We start from the raw sequence: 22,108 nt of genomic DNA, 5'->3' as shown, positions 1-22,108 counted from the left end.
CTCTTTCGTTTATCGTAAAGAATAAAACTATCAAAAGTCAGAATTTTTCCTTTCTTACGTTGCCGATAACAAACGAAACGAACATGTTTCATTATCTACATCCCACATGCAACAAATTTTCTGAAGCATAAAACCGCATATGATTGCGTAATTCTTACAGCTGCTGTCAAATTTGACGTAAAATCGAGCCAGCAGCCTGGCTCAATCGGCTTCAAGAAAATTTATGAGATTGCCGTTCGTGCCAGGGATGTGGTAGATATAACAAGTTGGGAAATCCCGAACAACTTACGTTTGGCTGACCCAACGTTCCATCGCGCCCACGGAATAGATATGATACTAGGAATACAGTGGTTCTTCTCATTGTTAGAAAATGACCAGATTACTCTCGGTCCACAGCTACCAATACTACGCAAAACAGTATTTGGTTACGCTATTGCTGGCAGCACAATCCTATTCGAATAGTGGTATGCAATACTGCAATGACAGTTGACAAACTAACAGCAGTCGTGGAACGGCTTTGGGAAGTGGAAAGTTTTGAAGGACAAAGGTCATTATCGTTAGAAGAGCAATATTGTGAGAACCATTTTCGCACTATACACTCAAGAGCCCCTGACGGTCGGTACGTGGTCCGATTGCCGCTACTTTCGGATCTGGGAGAGTCGTTGCCAGTCGCAATACAAAGATTCCATGCAATTGAGATAACGCTCTCATCTAACAGGCAACTTCATTCAGATTACAGCAAATTTATTAATGAATATCAATCTCTGGGTCACATGGAAAAAGTATTGCCGGACCCTTCAGTGTCGCAATTTTATCTCCTGTCGCAATATTGCGTCAGGAGAGTTAAACGATCAAAATCAGAGTGGTTTTTGACGGTTCGTGCAAATCAGCGAACATCTCGCTGAACGACTTGTGCTACATCGGCCCTACTGTACAATCTCCACTCATCTCAATTATTCTCAACTTTCGGTTACCAACATACGTCATCACCGCTGATATTGAGAAAATGTACAGGCAAAGTTGTTGTACATCAGCAGGATCGACCGCTGCAGCAAATCGTATGGAGGAACAATCCTGAGGCCGGTTTGCAAACTTTTCAGCTTTTCAGTGACGCATAGCACTTCGTGTGCCCCGTTTTTGGCAACGCGAGTGCACAATCAGCTTGCAGATGATGAAGCAGGAAAATATCCATTAGCGTCACATGTCATCAAGCGTGCGTTTTATGTCAACTACTGTTTAACCGGTGATGATAGCAAAAAAGGCTGATAGCAACCTGTAAACAGCTAACTGAGTCTGGCGGCTTCGTGCTACGAAAGTGGAGTTCGAGTGATCCAGAAATTATATCGCACATCCCAGAGTCACTTCAGGACCTGCAGGGTGATTTAGAAATTGATAAATCGAACATTGTTAAGACGCTTGGTTTACTTTGGCATCCGCAGTCTGATTGTTTTGGCTTCAAGGCACCAGCGTTGTCTGATTCAAATCCAGTAACAAAACGCATTGTGCCATTGGAAATGTCCGATTATTCGATCCAATGGGACTTGTTGGTGCAGTTATTGTTTCGGTAAAAATTTTCCTGCAATCACTGTGGTTAGAGAAATTCACGTGGGATCAGCCGCTTCCACAAGATTTCCAAAACTGGTGGAAAATGTTCAGAGAAGAAATGCAGGAGCTGAGCACTTTTCGAATTCCTCGACGAGAAGATTATCAATAAAAAATAATCAATGCTACCTACACTAAATTACACTGTATTTAGTACAGTAACAATTATGTAACAATTAAATTCCAAAACTAAATTTCGCTGCACTTCATAGATATAAGAGCCAGTAAAACTGGTGTTACCAGTCACCAGAGCAGTTGATTAAACATTCAGAAACATGTAAAAAATTACTACTGATTAGAAATAACATGCCCGTTATCAATCACTGAAATTGAGAGGCTTCTTTATAAATCTCCTAGTGGACCACAAAGTATCTCATTCATTCTCAGACAGGCAGTCGCGTGTGTGGTTTATTTCTCATGCGTTACCCAGGAGTAGCATATATTATTTCACACATCTAGTCTATTTCAGATTGACATTGAAACTATATTGACAGGCACCGATTTGATAAGAAGCCGTTCGAATTTTGTTTATTCTTTTATAAGTGGTAGCACACCAATCATGTACTGATCATGGAAGGTATGTTGTATTTGCAAGATTATCATTATCTTATCATTGCTTCAAATACAAATTTTAATAGCATATGCCAAAATAGGATAGTCTAAATAACAGACTCAGTAACTTCGTTAGCAAGAGTGTTATTTTCTGGAAAGGATTTAAAAATAAAACCATGTCTTCCGAAGAAAATGTACAAAGTTCTAAGACCCGCGGTAAGTACTATCATAATAGTTTAGTAGACAAACAGACTATATCACCCGTATTCTGTATTTCGAACAGATTGGCTTTTCGAACGAAAGTGGATGATATTCTTCATTTCGCAACAAAATCAACAACTCGTTCGAAACAAGTCGAACAAAATAAAGATCCGTTCGAAATACAGAATAGGGGTGTATGAAAAGGATGTGCACAAAATACCGTCATGCATATTTTGCGCCCACACGAGGCCTACGAAGATTGGAGCAGTGAGTGTTATGCCTGTTTATCCGTAAACAGTATGTATTTCAATTTACTCTGTTAAGAACCGTTTTCGAGGTGCTTCCCAACTTTTATTTGTTTGCGCGTAAGCATAACGTTAAATAATAAGTTAATGAGACATTCGTGGCTAAAACATTTGCAATTTATCGTCAAAATAGCAAATGGTTGCAATTGTTAATTAATAATATTTAGTCGATTTCTATCGCATTTACAGTCAATTTTTTTATACCGTGAACGTACCATATTCTGCGCAGTTAAGACATTTGTTTGATTCTTCCGCTATTCTAAGTATTCTAGATTTAAATTAACAACGTGGATAGCAGCAACGTGTAGTGCTACGGTCTTTAATATCTGGTAAAAAATATGGGAATTATAAGTCGACCAACAATTGAGTATATTTTTCGTTTTGTAAACTTATCCACGGTACCTAATTCTGCGCACTTTCTTGCCATGTTCCTAATTCTGCGCATGTTTGTTCCTAATTCTGCGCACCCAAAAAGTGGAAATAAATACTCCTACCATCATTTTTATGTCTTTATACGCTGAAAGCACTCCAAAAAATCCGACATTAGCCATTACCATAATTAAATCCATGATCCGGCCTTCTTGTGCTGTCCGGGTGGCAAAGGAATATTGTTATCATTTTGATTGTTTCATTTTAAATATTTTATTCTCGATAACGTGAAGGGCGAATTGATTCGGGTTTTCTGCATACTGAACATTACACTTTAGACTAATACTAAAAATTGTGTTTTCATATAGAAACCACTGCCCCACTCTCTGACAGCCCCTTGAGGTTGGACATAAAAAAAATAGAAGACATGGTTTCATGAATTGGCGCTCGTGGGTTCGAACCCCGAGACACAGCACAGGATTCCAATCAATGCAAGTTAAAAATTCTACTTGAATTTTCATGCTTCCATACCTCAGCCATTTGGGTGAGGTTCCGTGTTCTTTCGCGTTTTCTTCGTAGGATACATTACTGCGCAGAATTTGGAACATGAATAAAAAATCTGTGCCTAAATCTGCGCATTATCGCATCACATTTTTCTAAGGAAAGCAATGCATGCAATCACTCTTTTTGTCTAAAACATGACTAAAACTAATTATTCTTTCTAATTATGCTGGGTAATTTGATCATTGCAAAGAATTTCGATCAAAAATTTGTTAATTTTCTAGCAGGACAATCTTAGCGTTGGTGCTAACGACAATGTTTTTGCCATATAAAATACTTTCAGTTTCACGTTAAATTATTTCGCTCTCAAATATTATGGCCCATTTGTGAATAATGGCGTAATATTCAACAGACATTTATAAAAAAATAACGCAATAAACTATGATAGTTATGCACAATGTTGTATAACAATGCACAATGTACTTATATAAAGAAAAATGCGCAGAATTAGGAGCTGCGCAGAATTAGGGGCGGTCACGGTATCAAAAAAGGGTCTCGATTTTGGCAACATAAACGTAATTGCCTATTCCCGCCCTATCCAACATAAATTATTAAAAACTACAAGGTATACAGCCCTAAGGGTTGTACGAAAGGGTGACGTAGGACTGTGTCATATAATACTCATTATATTGATAACATATTTTAATCGATGAAATATAACTTTATGTCTGATCATTAGATCGAAGACTAATGCAAACTGCATTTCTGGCATATGCATATTCGAGTATTTGTGAGTAACACGCTTTCGTTTGCGTGACAATCTAGTACGCTCTGCTCCTGTTAAGGATACCCTTGGTTCAGTTACTACACCAGCCACTTGTTCACGAATACGTTTACGGTGGTTACGTAAATATAACGCCTGCAACCATTTAGATATAGCGAATTCTTTAACATATCACTACTGTATTTCACAAAGGTTGAAATAGCACAAATCATTGTAATAAATATGTTTATGCGTTGTTTGATATATGAACCAACTTCCTTCAAATAGTTTATGGCCGTTGGTTACAAATAATAATCAAAACCATTTTGCACATCTTATATATAAAAGAGAAGCGAAAAAGTTCGACCGCGCATCACTTGAGAACGGAGCATCCGATTTGAGCCGTTTTTCCTTTAATGTGTTCGTATCCACCATCGCTATGTTTTTACGGCGAGAAAAATCAAAAAAATTAATGAAAAAATTAGAACACTCGAAAAATTAGTTTTCCATATAAAATGCACAGTACATTGAACGCGCCATGTCATTGGGTGCTATGACCATCGTACAATTTCTAAAAGCGCCTTTGCCGTATACAAACAATCACGTGGTTACCTTTATTGAAATCGCCACATGTAACAATGCTATTGACCATTTTGGTGGGCTTGATTTCATAAAATGTCCAATCAATAAGGTAAGTTGTACCTTAAAACCTAAACTCAAGCCTAAAGGCGCAGTAATAATATTTGTTCATTTCATTCATTCGTTCATTTATTTATCAATTTTATAAAACAAACACGAATTCCTTTTTACATCGAATGCGTAGCCAAAAGATCCAATTTAGGTTTACAAATGGTTTCAACACTAGATTTACTAAATTTACATTTCCTAATCGTCAAATGAAGAATACATTTTGAATATGTTAACGGATTATGTCTGAAGTTTTTGGAGCGTCTTAGTAGAACACGAAACCTGAAGTTAAATAAAAAAGAAATCTGTCTGTTTTCGAAGTTCAGTGTCTGTAGTTCGAAAACAAGCAACAATGAAGCCTGCAAGTCGTAGGCGAAATAAGTATCTGTCACGAATAAATAGGTATAAATAGTAGAATTTAATTGGAAAGTTTTCTTTTTTTAAATTTCAGAACGGATTATGTACATATTTCGTTTAACTGAGCTAATAAATCAACAGTAAAAGTATATGATTGCGAATTTTGACAGAAGTAGTGAACAAAGCAACTATTATGAATCGTATTTATATAACGTTAAATATAATTTGATTTTAGTCACCGTGCAACTGATCAATTGATCGTGAACAATTTGAATACATTTACATAACTTTAAATAGTAACTTTCAGTCGATTTCAGAGTTTTTGCCTCCACTTGCCATCGGTGTTGCCACCAATTACTGGTGTTGCCCCACCAATAGCCGTCGACGGTAAATACTGACCGTCCGTCAGTGCAATCGTGCGATAAATGAGCAGACGGCGAACCAAGTGTGCTATTTTATAGTCACTGGCACTGCCGCTGCTACTTGTAAGCTAGTGTAGGTGTTGGGGGAAACCAGATCGACTTCTGCTGCTGCTCAAATGATTATCCGACGCTGAATGAGCAAGCATTTTCCATGTTTACCATGGTATAACGTAAAATGGAACGTTAACCATTAAGAAAGTGTAGAAAAATCTTTCCATTCTTCAATTACTATAGTTCTTATAAGAACTGTTTAAGACCACAATGGCCTGCTGCTGAATTTGCTGCCCGTCAGTCGATCCGTTTCCATTTGCCTTCAGTGTTGGTTTACGATAATTGCCATTGAAGTTACCGTCCAAATGCCATCGGGTTTGTCTCGAATTGCCATTAATTGCCGCAAAAGTCTTTGTATTTGCCTCCAACTGCCGGTGTTGCTGCCAAAATGCCATCGTTTTCACCTCCAATTGCTATCGGTGTTGCCTCCGCATGCTGGTGTTGCCACCAAATGCCGTTAGTTTCGCCACCAATAGCCGTCGATGATAAATACTGACCGTCCGTCAGTGCGATCGTACGGTAAATGAGCAGGCGGCGAACGAAGTGTACCATTTTATAGTCACTGGCACTGCCGCTGCTCCTTGTAAGCTAGTGTAGGTGGTGGAAGAAACCATATTGGCTGCTGCTGCTTGAATGATTGTCCGACACTGATTGAGCAAGCTATCGAACAATTTCGCATGTCTGCGATGGGGATAATGCAAAATGTAACGTTAAGTGCATCATGTGGGATTCACGTTGGCCATTGCCCGCTGATTCCGCTTGTCTTCGGGGTCGGTGTTGCCGTCAATAGCCATCGATGTTGCCAATTGGATTGGAAAAGGGGTGTGGCTTACAAAGTGGTCTCAAAGGTTATCATTTGGATCCAAATCCTTTGGTGTATCTAATTGTCGTCCGTGCCTGTGAAGCTAGGCGATCACATGGGAAATGTATGGGAAAATTCGCCCTTAAAACTTTACACACATTTTCACTATTTAGCGTATAAAAAATTATTATTAATATGTTACTATAAAATTGCTGGACATTTTATCTATCCAACGACATATTAACTGTTATGTTTCGTTCAGTAGTATAGTAGCTATTAGCGTTTGAAATATTTCATTCAAACGTTACACTTCTATTTTTCGTTTTTACAAAGTGCTACCCAGTCCCAGTATAGTAAACAAAGACGTAGTCCTACGTCAAAATATCAGCATTTTTATGACACACAATGCAAAACTAGTTATTCCCTAATATTTTAGTAAGTTGTCAATAAACGCGATACGCGATAAATCAAAGTGAGCTGAGATCTATTTAAATGCTTTTTATGATTAAAGAAGTCCTACCAGCCAAATTTCCAACGTTTTTTCGTGCGACGAAGAAGACAATGTCGACTAATCGTGTTAATTTTCGTCATTCATAAATGAAAATAACTCACGCAAGGCATTGTCGTTATTCTACAGCCAGGAAAACTTGCCTGACCTGCAGAAATTTTGTAGAATAACATTTGTCATGCCGTCCTACACAAATACATGCGCGTTAGCTTCGTAAACATTGTTGTGATTTTTAGTTCGGACGATGAAAAATTTTGTTGGGCGGATTTTAAAACGGTACGACGAATTTAAGAAATAAAGTCAGTTGCGTAATTTCAATAATATGCTTTAATAGTCGCTTTTCAGTGATTTCAAAGTTCACGGATCGGAAGGTAAGCGTGTTTTTTTAGTCAAATCAGCACAAGAACTTTTGGAGATATTGATTAAATCCGTCCAACAAATGATGAAAATTAGAATGGCTTTCCTTATTACGACGGGAATTAAAAAAACCTATTTCGCTCTTCTCTTTTAAAAATTCGCTTAAATAATGGCACTAACAGATTCTTATAAACATACATATGCCATAAATGCAGTTTACATTTGTCGACCAACATTTGAAAGGGGCGGATAAGCCAACTGTCAAACAGAACGAGTGAGAGTTATTTTTCGCTGGAGCAGCATAGGAAAATGAACTCTCACTCCTTCTGTCTGGCAGTTGGCTTATCCGCCCCTTTCAAATGTTGGTCGACATTTTGTCCTTGATCTAATGATCTGATATCTATACCTATAAAAAAGGATTTCTGTCTGTCTGTCTGTCCCTATGTTCCTTATAGAATCGAAAACTACTGAACCGATCGGCGGCATTTGCATGCAGGGGTTTTCGGGGCTAAGGAAGGTTCTCTCGATGGCAGAAGACCCCTCCCTCCACTAAGAGGGGGGGCTACCATACAAATCTATACCTATAAAAATGGATTTCTGACTGTCTACCCGAATGTTCCTTATGCAATCGAAAACTAGTGAACCGATCGGCGTGAAAATTTGCATATAGGGGTTTTTGGGGCCAGGGAAGGTTCCTCCCATACAAATGGGAAGAGGAAGCCAGGGAAGAGGGAGAGCTCCCATACAAATGAAACACAAATTTCTGCATAACTCGAGAACTAATCAAGCAAATGGAACAAAATTTTACATCTGGGTGTTTTTGGAGACAAGAATTTTTTCTATGGTAGATTGAGACCCCTCCCGACTTTAGGAGGGGGGCTCCTATACAAATGAAACACAAATTTCCTCATAACTCGAAAACTAATTAATCAAATGGAACCATATTTGGCATGTGGGTGTTTTTGGAGGCATGAATGTTTTCTATGATGAATTAGGACCCCTTACCTGTTTAGGAGGGGGGGCTCCCATACAAATGAAATACAAATTTCCTCATAACTCCAGAACTAATCAAGCAAATGGAACCAAATTTAGCACGTGGGTGTTTGTGTTGGCAATTTTTTTTTCTATGATCAATTGAGACCCCTTCCCTCTTTAGGAGGGGAATAATGACCGCTTTCCTTTTTAAGAGGAGGGGCTTCCATACAAATGAAATACAAATTTCCTCATAACTCGAGAACTAATCAATCAAATGAAACCATATTTGGCATGTGGGTGTTTTTGGAGGCATGCATTGTTTCTATGATGAATTAGGACCCCTCTCCTTTTTTAGAAGGGGGGGCTCCCATACAAATGAAATACAAATTTCCTCATAACTCGAGAAGTAATCAAGCAAATGGACCCAAATTGGGCATGTGGGGGGTTTTGGAGGCAGGAATTTTTTTAATGATAGTTTGAGACCCCTCACCTCTGTGGTAGGGGCAGGGCTTGAAAAGGGATCGCAAGTTGAATGTGACTGCCGTGAATGCGAACTTTCCGCATTCAAACTCCACTGTTTGAACGATCATTTGACTGTTTTTTTGAATCCAGTCAATCTGCCGCTTGCGCTGCTGCCGTCTTACAATTCATGCGGCATCTCAGCAAAAGAAAACAGCCAATCTCCCGTTTTGCTTTGCGCTTTGAGAATATAAACTGCAAACTGACTGGAAGCATACGGTGACGTATTTTTTGTTTCTCTTTTTGTCTCCAAATCGGCTGCTAACAGTAATAGTTTGTCACCCGGACGTCGGTCCGACGCAAGCAAAATATTCGTTTGTATTGGATGGAGTCCGACCGACTTCTTCCATGCACATGTAGTGGTTGTTTTTTTGTAGTATTGCATCATACGATTGTGCGGTTGCTTTTCGTTAGCGTGGTGATTGCCAGTCATTTGACTGTTTTGCAGTCATTCGCTGCTCCAAACGGTAAAAGCAACTTGATCGAAACGAAAATGTCAAAAAGCTTTAGAACGCGGTAGTTCTGCTGCCTGCAACCGGCGTTTGACTGAGCAAACTGCCAGTTGTGTTATGCATAGCGTTCGTATTCCACCTCTAAACGGACGGTGTGAACTTGAATGCGCGTTGGTGTGACTGCGGTAGAAAAAAAGGATCGGTCGAAGCCCTGGGTAGGGGGATAAGGAATCTCATACAAATAAAACAGAAATTTTTGCGTAACTCAAAAACTAATCGAACTCGAGAAATTTTAGACTCTGTCATAAAACATTAATCAATAACAAAACCACCAAAAACTATCAATAGTAACATTGGATAATTCAGTGCGAGACGACCACATGCCGCGAGTGTTGCCGGCGACCTGCCGTCGGAAGCGCCGGCCACTGCGGGGGGCAGCCCCCCGTAGAGATCACCTCTAGCTAGGTTTATTTATTTTCCTATTTTCCTATACTGACCTCTATTACTTTCCTTCAGTTGGGTCACCCCTGCGAAATAGTACTTTCTACGAAAAGATTTTCCGTGAAATGGTACATCCCGCGTAAGGTTTTTCGCGAAATGGTATTCTGCGAAACTCTATATTCCGCGTTATGGTCAACCGAGAATTGGTGTTCCGCAAAATGGTATTCAGCGAAATGGTTTGTAAAGGTTGTAATGCTATCCGCTTTATTTTATCAGGCCAAGCAATGGGAGGAGTTGTTTTCTACTTTACTTTGAGGAAAATTTGTATATTGAAACACCCATGAACTCCCCAGAAACTTGCAAAACTCAAGATTGTGACAAAGGTCACCCGAGATTCACGATTAATGTACAACACAGTTTAATTTGTGGCAATACGAAGTTTGTCGGGTCAGCTAGTATCTGATATATTCGTCACCCTTTCGTACAACCCTTAGCGCTGTATACCATGTAGTTTTTTCTTCAAAAGTAAACAAGGGAATAATCGCACTATAATTTTTCCAGAATTTTCTCGAATTCATGATTTTGATAAATGATAACTTTTGAACGCATGGTCGGAATATTGTGATATTAATACCAAAATGTCAAGAAATCTGTCCTGAACACATTTTTTATATTGTCAATTTAATACAAATTTTATATGTGGTTCTGAAGCTACAGAAGTGAAGGCCGTCTACAGACGGTCTTACCCGTTAGAGGCATAAGCGATTACTTCTATTTTTTCGGCTTAGGCCTAATTCTAGTGTAAGAACAGCTACCTTTGATGTTCTTTCATTAAAAAAACAGTACCGTCATCCGGGGCGAGATTGTGCCATAAAAGTATATATTTTTGTTCTTTAGCTCAGTATACACACAATTTAGGAACTAAGTTGATTTCGAAGCTGTCAATATATACTAAATTGTTCAATTAACAACTACCGTAGAGATGGTCTAGTTACAATGAAACCTAATTTTACTGGAAGTGCATCAACTTTGGCACAATCTCACCCCTTCTAGGGGGTGACATTGTGCCAAAAACATAAAGTTAGGCTAAAAACTTAAACAGTGAACATTAGCATGTTTATAAACAATACACATAAAGATCAGTATAAAGTAGTTCACATGGGGCCGTCCATGAACTAAGTGGACTATTAGGGGCAGGGGGCCGGCCAAAAACAACGCATCATACAAAAAATATGAACGAAAATAACCCGGAGTGGTCTGAAATAACTAAAAATGAGTTCGTAGTCAATGGAGAGCCTTTATATAGCCAGTAGCGTTTCTAGGATTAACAAGGGGGAGATATATGAAGGGGTGTATCCGAAGGAAGCATACCTATTGATTATTTAACAAAAGTAACCATTACTTCGTTCAAGAACCCGCGGCCGCAGAACATGTGGCCTATCCTACCCCCCTCCCCCTCCTTAAAACTGGCAGTTTATACATGGTATAATATATTCGTCTTATAGTAGAGTGTTTATTCAAAGTATCTGAAATTTCCAGAGAAAAAGTAAAAATTAGTTTAAATTATTTAGCAGACCTATGATGCTGTTTGCTCCAAAACGGATGATGCAATCTAATCTGTCAAAATATTGTGCTCAATAGAAAAGAATGTGAGTGTGCTGGTGTATACTGACGTATTTTTGTTGTGTATTTGAAATCCACAAATTGGATCGATCATTATGGCTTGGCACAATCTCACCCCCGTGAAGCTCGAAAAGTACAAAGTTTCGAAAAATATTATTTTCGTAATCAAAACTTATCCAACGCATAATAACCTTTCAAAACATTGTAAATGATTAGTTTATATACCTTCAAGATAGCAAGTTGATGCGATTTCTTGTTTGGGTTGGTTTATGCGGGACATTTTTTATAAGCGTTATTTCCGCGTATTTTTGATCACGAACTTTGAAACCCTGTTTAGGCTAAATAGTTTACTAATATTATCTGTGTTCCATTCTAAGTTATGAATAAATATGTTATGTTCATCATCATTTTGAATTTAAGTCACCAGTTTCTACAGATATAATAAATTTTCACAAATAAACATTTTTGGTTTTTGGCACAATCTCACCCCCGTGGCCCAATGTCACCCCGGATGGCGGTACATTAGTTACATTTTTCAGCACTCTTTATCGCGGGATTGCTAAGTGGGTTGATCAAAATCGGAGTATTAGACTTTGACGATCCAAAAATCAAATTTTTTCATAAATGTTTCTATACCAATGATTTAATTTCGCAAATTCATCTAAATAACAAGGATCAGGAGCCTTCAGATGTTATTTCAAAAGGACCATACCGCAGGGTACAGATGTACCCGGTTGATCAATTGAGGGTTAATCAGAGTTCAAATTGCGATATTTTTACTCCTAATAATCTGCTTCTGATCAGTGTTGCCACATGTTCATCTGTACTGAAAGGTAAAAAAACCTTTTTCATCTGTACTTTTGCTTTCAAAAATCTGTACCAAAATCTGTACCACAAAGTTTGTTTGTTACATAGGAAAACCTGGTTTATTTACTTTAAAAAATATAAAAATCGCAAATTTCTGATTTTATGATCATATTTGTACATATTCTTGCTAACCTTAAGGACAGACACGTTTTGTTTTGTTTGCGTTCATGTCAAGAGGTGCTCCTCTATTGATTTCCAGTAACAAAACTGAAATAAAAAAAAATAGTTTTTGACACCCAAAAAAATCTGTACCCATCTGTACTTTATGACAAAAATCTGTAATCTGTACCGTACAGAATCTGTACCAAAAAAATCGGAAAAATCTGTACTTTTACAGATAAATCTGTACATGTGGCAACACTGCTTCTGATACTTTTGGTCATGTTTAAAACGGATAGAAAAACCAAGAGGATTTTATGGTCGAAAATATAGTAAAAATAGTGGTTTTTTTACATTATCTGTTGTCGATGACGAAGAGACTTTAATTCAGGAGGCTGATATGACGTCACATTTTCGTTACTCACATGAAAAAGGCGGCAAACGCAAAGCGATTTCACAAAACGAATTTATCTAACCATTTTCACAGCTTCATGTATTTCGCATTAATTGTCTGCCTGAAATTGGCTATGTGATGCTAAAACCTTGACTAAAATCGAACTAAAACTAACAAAATTTAACAATTTATACATCCGACTCGGTTGTCAGCTTGAGCCCATCTATGAAGCTGTCAGCTTGGGCCCGCTCTATGTTGGCTACGTTTTTTTTGTATAGGTTGGTATTGGAAGTGTCATTCCCGTGCTTTAATTCGCATCGAAGTTGATTATAATCACCCCTCTGTCACTCTGTCCAATCTCGACGAGCAGAGTCAGTACGCCCTCTACGGATGACGGTGGTAACTTTTAAGTTGTATATGTGCCATCACTCTAGAATCACAACTATCCAGCTTTTTACGAGTCTTAATGGCGGACGTGTTCGTAATATTTGAAAAGCATTTTTGACATTTCCCTAATACATCGCACATTTTCTTTCCGCGTGTTCACGGTAAAACTAAAGAAATGTACGGAAAGAAAACGTGCGATGTATTAGGGAAATGTCAAAAATGCTGTTCAAATATTACGAACACGTGCGCCATTATGGCTCGTAAAAAGCTGGATACTGACATCATTTTATGACATCGTACATCACACGCAAACACTCTTTCAGATGGTTGCGATCACTAAAGGTACCAGTACACTGTTTGCTGAGTCATCCAATATTTGATCTATTTCATCGAATAAATTTGAAAACCCAACCAAATATTCGAACAAATTTTATTTTTCAAAATGTCGCCGAGCTTTTCCAATAAAATTTGGCTATTTATAAAACAGTGTAATATGTCAATTAAATTAAATTTGTTTTCGTAACGTTTCGCGCTGTTCGCCGGTTTGTTTGCTTGAAACTTATCAAAAAAGCTCACAATGTTTATTATTTGAATTGCTGTCAAAGTCGTGTTTGGTACAGGAAAAATAGTGCAGAAAGGAAGTTTTGCAAAGGAAATGACACTGGAATAAATCAGGACATTATCGAATCAATAGCGAAAAGTAAAAAAAAATCATTAATAATGAGGAAATCACTTTATAAACCTGTTTTTCGAACCTGTTTAACGGGAAATTAGCAGTCATTAACTTTTCGTCGGAAAGCCCAATTTCGGAATCAGTTTTTGGACCCAATAGCTGGGGTCTGGTTGTAAAAATGTAAATACTGCCTTCTTCTTGCCAATCTGAACACAGCGAATATATTTTCATGAACAGAACTTTCGTTTCAAACAAAAAAATCAGAGGGGTTGTGTACAAGATACGACCGCATAGATACGACGCAGGACTACGTAAGTCTCTTTGTAGTGATAGTGGCATGTATTCATGCTTGTAATCATTCGATTCTTCATGTATACATGCTATATGCAACATATATACATGCTACATGCGTTGTATGTAACATTTATCAAAGTAGTAACATTGCTGCATACGTTCAATTCTAAAAAGATTGTGCATTTGAAAACAATTTAACAAAATCAAGAACACAAACTATTGCTTTCCTGCTACCTTACTGAAATTAAAGATTGTTTTTATTATCCATGGTTTCCCACGTTGAAGGGATTTTACCAATTCAATCCTATTTTATCAACAGCACATCTTTTCACTACACTTCTAATGAAACGGTAAGCATGCGTATTCATACAGAGTCGTATTATAACCGAACAGTACAGCTGTAGCATATTTTTCCAACACAGATATCAAGTTCGCCGAGGTTTAATCGTTTCGCAGTAAAGAATTTGCGATCTGTTGGGACATCGAACTTGTATCGTTTTTTCTGGCACACTTCCCTAACACAGACATCAAATTGGACTAGGTTTAATCGCGTTCGTAAGAAATCTGTTGGCACGAGGGGGCTTTGTCACTCTTTCTGGCGTACTTCCCAAGCAAGGACATCAAAATGGACTAGGTTTAACCGCGGTGTTAAGAAATCTTGTTGAAATGAGGAAACTTGATCACTTGTTTTGGCTTACTTCCCAAGCACAGATATCAAATTGGTATAGGTTTACATCATCGTAAAGAATCTTCCAACCAATCACGAAGCAAGAATTCTGGTAAAACATAGGTTCATTATTTTTAATTTTTCAATAGTTCAACATCAAGAATCCATACTTTTCTTCATTTGGGTCAATTCTTAGAAGATTTTCCGATCGGTTGGTGTAAGAATATTGAAAATTGATCGGAAAACCGCTGAGCTATTAGCGCTCAAAACCTTTCATTTTTCGTGACGCTCGCGTTTTTTGATTTTTTGGAATGACACCCTATCTCAAAACTTGCCGTAAGACGTAGTCCTACGTCAAAACTGCTTTTGAAATTGGCAGAATCTATAACGACTAATTTTACCTTAAATACCCTCTAAAATTAAGCACTACTACATATCCCGCTTTTAACGCGCTATAATGGCGGACACTATAAATTGTGTTCGTAATATGCAAACAATCTTTTTGACAACTTTGCATATACATCAAAATTGGGCACTCTTCTCCTGTACCGCAGTGTTGCTCTTTCTTTCGTTTACGCAAAAGAAGGAGAGCAATAGTTTTGTTTACATTTCGCACATTTTGCTCTCCTTCTTTGGCGTAAACGAAAGAAAGAGCACAGTAGTGTTGCAAGAGAAGAGTGACAGATTTGATGTACACGCTTAAAAAATTTGACCCACTTTCACGAAAAGTGGAACAGCTCAAAACATGCGTATATTTTACACACTATTTTGAGTAACTCTTACTCCTTTTATGAGTTCCACCGTAGAAGCTCATTAATGAGCAATATTTACTCAAAAATGAGTGCCATTTCACCCAAAACTGAGTAGTACTTACACAAATTACGAGTAAATTTAACTCAGTTATGAGGTCGACCTAAACTACTCAGAATTTAGAAATTGCCATTACTCAAATTTTTGGGCTGTTCCACTTTTTGTCATAGTGAGTCGGTTTTTACTTATTTTTGAGTTGAAAGTCGCTCATTTCTGAGTTAATCTTATTCATTCGCGGGTTAAATTTTTTAAGCGTGTATGCAGATGATTTCTCGCGTCACTTTTGATTTCGTCCAATGTAACAATACCACCATATTGAGAAAAACGAGATCGAAGTTCTTCGAATTGAACTTTAAATTGTTTCAAAATGAAATAATTTTCAGTTATTCACTCAACGTGGTTGATGAATAATAACATTCAATATTTAACGGAGATTTTAAAAATCTAATTAAAACTAAGCAGTTTTGGTTTATTATGGAAAAAGTTACATTGGACTGTTTACCATCTCATGCTGTACTTTGGACGTTTTTATTTTTCCAGGCTATTGCACATAAATTAAGCGAGATCACCGTAAAATACGTGCGTTGCCGTGCTACGCTATTTTCGAAACTATTTTTCAATATAGGCCGTTTGTTTCACTTAAAATGCATAAATAATGCGAAAAAAAAAACTTCCACTTGCTAAACGTCCAATGTACAGATTGGGTTTGTTTTGATTTTTTTTGCACTTTGGACATCAGATGAGAACGACCGAAGTAACAGTCAGTCATCCGTAATTCGAATGTGCACATTGGACATTTTGATAATGCTAATTTTTTAACCTCAAAATAATTCTATTTGGGCTGGTGTTTTTGTATAACATAGAGTTTAAAAAGAGCAATAATTTGTTGTGATAAACCGGATTTGTTTACATTTGTTACATTGGACGAAATGAAAAGTGACGCGAGATTTGATGTAGTCAAAAAGATTGTTCGCATATTACGAACACAATTTATAGCGTCCGCCATTATAGCGCGTAAAAAGCTGGATATAATAGAGTGACTATATACAGAGTGGCGACAAGTCATCCCAAATGTATGCAATGCGGTTTTCCAAGGTTTTTCTTTCTCTTTCCTGCATACGCGTTGGATAGGTCGTCTGCTCGATTGGAATGACACTGACAGATAATTATCATTCCAATTTTGACATTGTCGCCGCTCTGTATATAGTCACTCTAGGATATAATGCTACATATTTATGTCAAACATTATTCTAGATCTGGCGTTTTACGAAGATTTCGAAGAAATTTCACTTAACCTTTATTTCGTTGTTGGCCGTCGGTTACAAATAACATCAAAGCCAACGCACATTCATCGCAAATATGACATGCCAGTCGGATCTCTTTACCTTTTGGCATGAATAGCAACTAGACTAAAGAAGTGGTGTGGGTGTCAAACTATCATACATTGTTCATGTCCCACTCATTGGTTTTGTACCTACTTATAGTTTGATTCATCTCTAAACAAATGAAACTAATCAGAAAGCAGTTAAACACTGTCTATTAGCTATAATTTTACTATTACTAGTTGTTATTTTCGATATACAGGCTACTTCAGAATTATCGCCATCCATGGATGATGTTTAGTACGCCAAATTTTAACAAGACAATTTCACACTCCACAGGTTGTCGGCATCGATTCACTGTATCCGGACCGAAAAGCTTTTACTGGCAACTGTCACTGCAGTCTGCCCCCGCTAGCCATCCGTGCTGCCGGCACGCGGGCGGTGTTCCCGTGTTAACTAAATTTGACCTTGAAACTTTACATACATTTTCGTTATTAAGCGTATAAAAGATTATTATAAGTATGTTACTATAAAATTGCTGGACATTTTAACTATCCAACGACACATTAATAGTTGTGTTTCGTTCAGTAGTTTAGAAGTTATTTATAAGCATATAAGTTTATTATAAGCTTATAAGCATTTGAAATCTTTTATTCAAACGTTACACTTTTATTTTTGTTTTCACAAAGTGCTACCCAGTATAGTAAACAAAAACGTAGTCCTACGTCAAAAGGCGTATAATGTCAAGGATCACACTCGCGTAGTTGGGACCTTCGACGGGAAACCAAACTCCTCCGTTCTAGAGGTAGCAAAAACCACTGAATCTGAGCAAAAGTTTTGTGCAGAACGCCCCAACTCAAGCTAAATTATGAACGTTCAAGGGTCAGAAGGCCCCAAAAGAATACGGTTGCGAAAAGTCGAGCCCAAAAGTTATACAAAAGCTGACGAAACATCGGATTTTTTCGTCAAATGTGATCTTCTATCACCCCCTGAAATATTTGCACTAAAGCTACCTAACACCCTGTACATTTTACAAATATTTTACATAAGTAAGCATAGAATAATAATCTAGAAGTGATCAATTCTAATATTGCTGATTGCAAGGAAAATTGCTGCATCCAAAGTACGATATCGCTCATAAAAGTGCTATTTTGCATTAAATCGTTTCGGTATCTTCGGCGCACTTTTTCGTTATATTCCAAGCAATAAGTGCGCCGAAGAGACCGAATCGATTTAAGGGGAAACCGAAAGTGGCTCAAAGATGGCTGGATAAATGGCTACCATTCGAAGCATGTATTGTTTTGCGCCTTAAAAATGTATCTGTATTGGCAGAGCACGCTTTCGCCACGTAATCAGTGCTCCCAGCGCTGTTATAATTTACTAAAACTTGTAATTCAATTTATCGATCTGCTATGTATCAATAAACGCTCAGCAAAACATAATTGCTAATGGAAAATAAATTTTACTGATCATATCGATCATTACGTGTTCATAAAAGCGACCAATGTATAATTTGGAATTAGTTAATAGATATTTGGTTGCGCATATATTTCGTTGAACTAGCGATTTCCGAAAAAGCAGCAAAACAGTATCAAACTTTCGTCACATCAATGAGCTTTTAAAGAGCTTTCAACTTTCGCCGCATCAATGAGCTTAGAGTGAAGTAAACAAACAAAACGCAAAAGCAGGAATCAAAAGCGCAATCCGATGCAAGCGGATTAATTAAACATCCTAGTGATTCTACGCATTATTCAGTTGCTGCTGTTAATTTTGATTGAATCGGAATGCCTTGATAAAGAAAACAAACTCTTTTTCGGGATGTTTGTAGTCAGTGCGGTTGGCTGCGGATCAGCTGTTTATGTTTGCAAGCTCCGCTATTTGACATGTATTACCAATACTAATGCAATATTCAAATAAACGTTCAGGTTTTTAACGAACACATGAGATGTACAGTACAGTGTTTGTCGCACTAACACAATAACGTTAGCCACTTTCGGTTCCGCCTTAATGCAAAATAGCACTTTTATGAGCGATATCGCACTTTGGATGGTACAATTTTCCTTGCAATTGACAATAATTCCTTTCCAAATTAAAAAAGTCATTATTTTTTCTTCACAGATGTACTAGCCATCGCAGTGTCAGCGTTATTTGCAGTTATCTTTTTCATTTCGGGCTTTTTTTTGCACAAACACGAAGTAACACGACTTATTCTGGATGATCGATTGAAAATGCGTGAATTCATGCCTCATTTTAGATGGTGGAAAAATACATCTGACGTATTGGTAAGTATCGTTGGACGACATTCCGATTATATAGTTTGCTGTGTGTATGATCGAACATTGCGAAAAAATATTTATAATCTTTGATCAGTATGTTTCAATATTCCACTGGAAATTTACAGTCAAATTTTTTTCCCTATGAAATATTTTTTACGTTCTTTGTTCAAAAAAATTCGGCACGTATTTTTTTATTTCGATATTACTGTTGAAATTCGCGATATGATTTTTTAAAGTAAATATTTCTCGCGTGTAGAGAGTATTGAACAGTGAGATAACAGGAATAGTGAGTCAACGGGATTAGCTACGTCATAAAACATTCAAGATCCATGACATTTTCATGGAAAGTGAAGTATGTGAACCTACATCGCATAATGTAGTTGGAGAAAAAATTGTTGATTTTTTTTATATATTTTTCAATAAAAATTAGTTTTGGGGGGGTCAAAGTAATTTTTTTTGCAATGATTTTGAAGTGATTTCCAACAACAAAATACATATTAAATTAAAATTAAAATTACTGCATGGCATCACATAGTAATAAGAGTTAAAACTTGAAAAAAATATGACAATCGAATTGTTTGCTAACTCCGCTAATTCACTGTTTTTCATAAAACATTCCTATTGGCAACGGTGAGACACAGAGACATGGGTGACACTGAGACATAACTTTCGCCATACAAATTTTTTTGAATTGTTTTTTGTGTTCAATTGCAAATCAGTCCATAGGGATTGACTGTAAATGAACTTTGAAGTGTAAGTTAAAAGTCAGATATCCACACGCAGAAAAATAAATTGTAAATGCAAAAGAATTCTGAATAAATTCAACAAAAAATATTGTTAACTGAAGGCTAACCCAGATATTTTTTTTGATTCTAGCTGTTTGACCTTTTAGTTCAACAATAAGGTTTGTTATATCGAATAATAGCTAGTTTCTCTCAAAGAAAAAATTGTAAAATCAAAAATTAGTATTTTTGGGCTTGTAAACGAAGCAAAAAGAGTATGAATTAAGTTTAAACAATATTTTTTTGATTCAAAAATGTGATTCCAGTTGAACTCAACAACAGGTAATTGTTGTTTCAAACTATCATCATTTTTCTGCGTGCAGGATTTGTCCTTTATATGAGTATAAATGTAAATGTGAAAATAATCGAAATTTTCAATCATATCCAACAATAACATGGCGCGACAAAAAAATTTTTTTTTGAATATACTTTGCAAGTGACCTGGTGTAGGGTATGAAATGGGGTAGGCAAACGAGAAAGCGTCCAACATAGCTTTCGCCAGCCCAAGTTCCCACCTAGCGCCTCCACGCGACCATACCCGGTAATACTCTATTGAGTTGCTAAGCTAGGAGGTGCGATGCTGCGTGGCACCCGGCTGCCTGATTTCAAAACTGAGATTTTGGGCAGACGGTTGATCCGCATGGCCTTGTTATCGGGTAAGCCTAATATGTTATTTTAATTTAATTATTTGTTTCGTTTTAGCTCATCTGCTCATCATCTATACAGTAAAAGTTTGGCCGTAATAAGTTTAAATAATGCACATGGAAAGAAGGAAAAATTAATTTAATTATTGGCTATAAGACGCACTGATGGAAACTCAAATGACGCGATTAATAAGAAAATGTTATATTGCTAATTGCAAGGAAAATTGTCCAAACAATAAGTGCGCAATCGCTCATAAAAGTGCTATTTTAGCTTAAATCGTTTCTGTCTCTTCGGCGCACTTATTGCTTGGAATGTAACGTAAAAGTGCGCCGAACATACCGAAACGGTTTAATGTAAAATAGCACTTTTATGAGCGATTGTGCACTTTGGATGGAACAATTTTTCTTGCAATCTGCAATACTGACTCAATCAGCAATGTGGTAAGATCGTTTCAAGTTGAATTTTTTCACATGTTACTATATACGGGTCGACTCTTTTGGTAATAACATACCAAACGAGTTGAAAGTCCGAATGTATTAGTAAAATCCATATGATTCTAGTATTACCTTCTGGCGCGGCTTGCTGAATAGAAAATGATTCCGTAATGCGCTGCAAGTACTCAGTCATTCTTCATGGGTCTTTGAATAGTCAGTAGAGCTAACACCATCTATAACCCGAAATTAAGATAATTGCATGGACTAACCATCACTGCAGTTACCTTTTTTCATAATATCACTGCCGGACAGTGGGAGATAGATAGGATATACACACATACACACACACACGCTTTGCAAGTGACCTGGTGTACGTTGTTAGTCGCACCTAGCAAATCGTTAAAACACATAGAGTAATTGATCCTGAATGGACCTATTTAGCGGTTTTTAACACCACCACTCTCACTCCTGTTTAATTTACTCGTCATTTATAAATAATATGTGGTGATGTTACTATTTGTTGGAAAGTAAAGTAAAGGTATAGAAATCACTCGGAAAACCGGCAATGGAAAGAAGGTCCTGCGGGCCGAATGTCATGTACCATATATATAGTTTATATATATACCACATACCATATACCATATATATAGTCATATATAGTTTCGAAAACTGAGCATTTTCTGTGTGTGTGTGTGTGTGTGCGTGTGTGTGCGTGCGCGTGTGTGTGTGTGTGTGTATGTGTGTGTGTGTGTGTGTGTGTATGTGTGTGTGTGTGTGTGTGTATGTGTGTGTGTGTGTGTGTGTGTGTGTGTGTGTGTGTGTGTGTGTGTGTGTGTGTGTGTGTGTGTGTGTGTGTGTGTGTGTGTGTGTGTGTGTGTGTGTGTGTGTGTGTGTGTGTGTGTGTGTGTGTGTGTGTGTGTGTGTGTGTGTGTGTGTGTGTGTGTGTGTGTGTGTGTGTGTGTGTGTGTGTG

The 22,108-nt window shown here is 37.4% G+C and overlaps 1 protein-coding gene across 1 annotated transcript in view; it reads left to right on the top strand.

Moving 5' to 3' along the window:
• Positions 1-1,998: 1,998 nt before the first annotated feature.
• Positions 1,999-22,108, top strand: part of LOC128735993 (scavenger receptor class B member 1-like) — a 95,879-nt gene continuing 75,769 nt past the window's right edge. Inside the window, exons 1-3 of the mRNA XM_053830480.1 lie at positions 1,999-2,179; positions 2,241-2,370; positions 19,119-19,282. Coding sequence (XP_053686455.1) covers positions 2,331-2,370; positions 19,119-19,282 — 204 coding nt within the window. The 5' untranslated portion in view covers positions 1,999-2,179; positions 2,241-2,330. The remainder of the gene's footprint in view (positions 2,180-2,240; positions 2,371-19,118; positions 19,283-22,108) is intronic.

This window comes from Sabethes cyaneus, chromosome 2, assembly GCF_943734655.1.
Source record: "Sabethes cyaneus chromosome 2, idSabCyanKW18_F2, whole genome shotgun sequence".
NCBI lineage: Eukaryota > Metazoa > Arthropoda > Insecta > Diptera > Culicidae > Sabethes > Sabethes cyaneus.
This window is presented reverse-complemented; position numbering and strand designations above follow the sequence as displayed.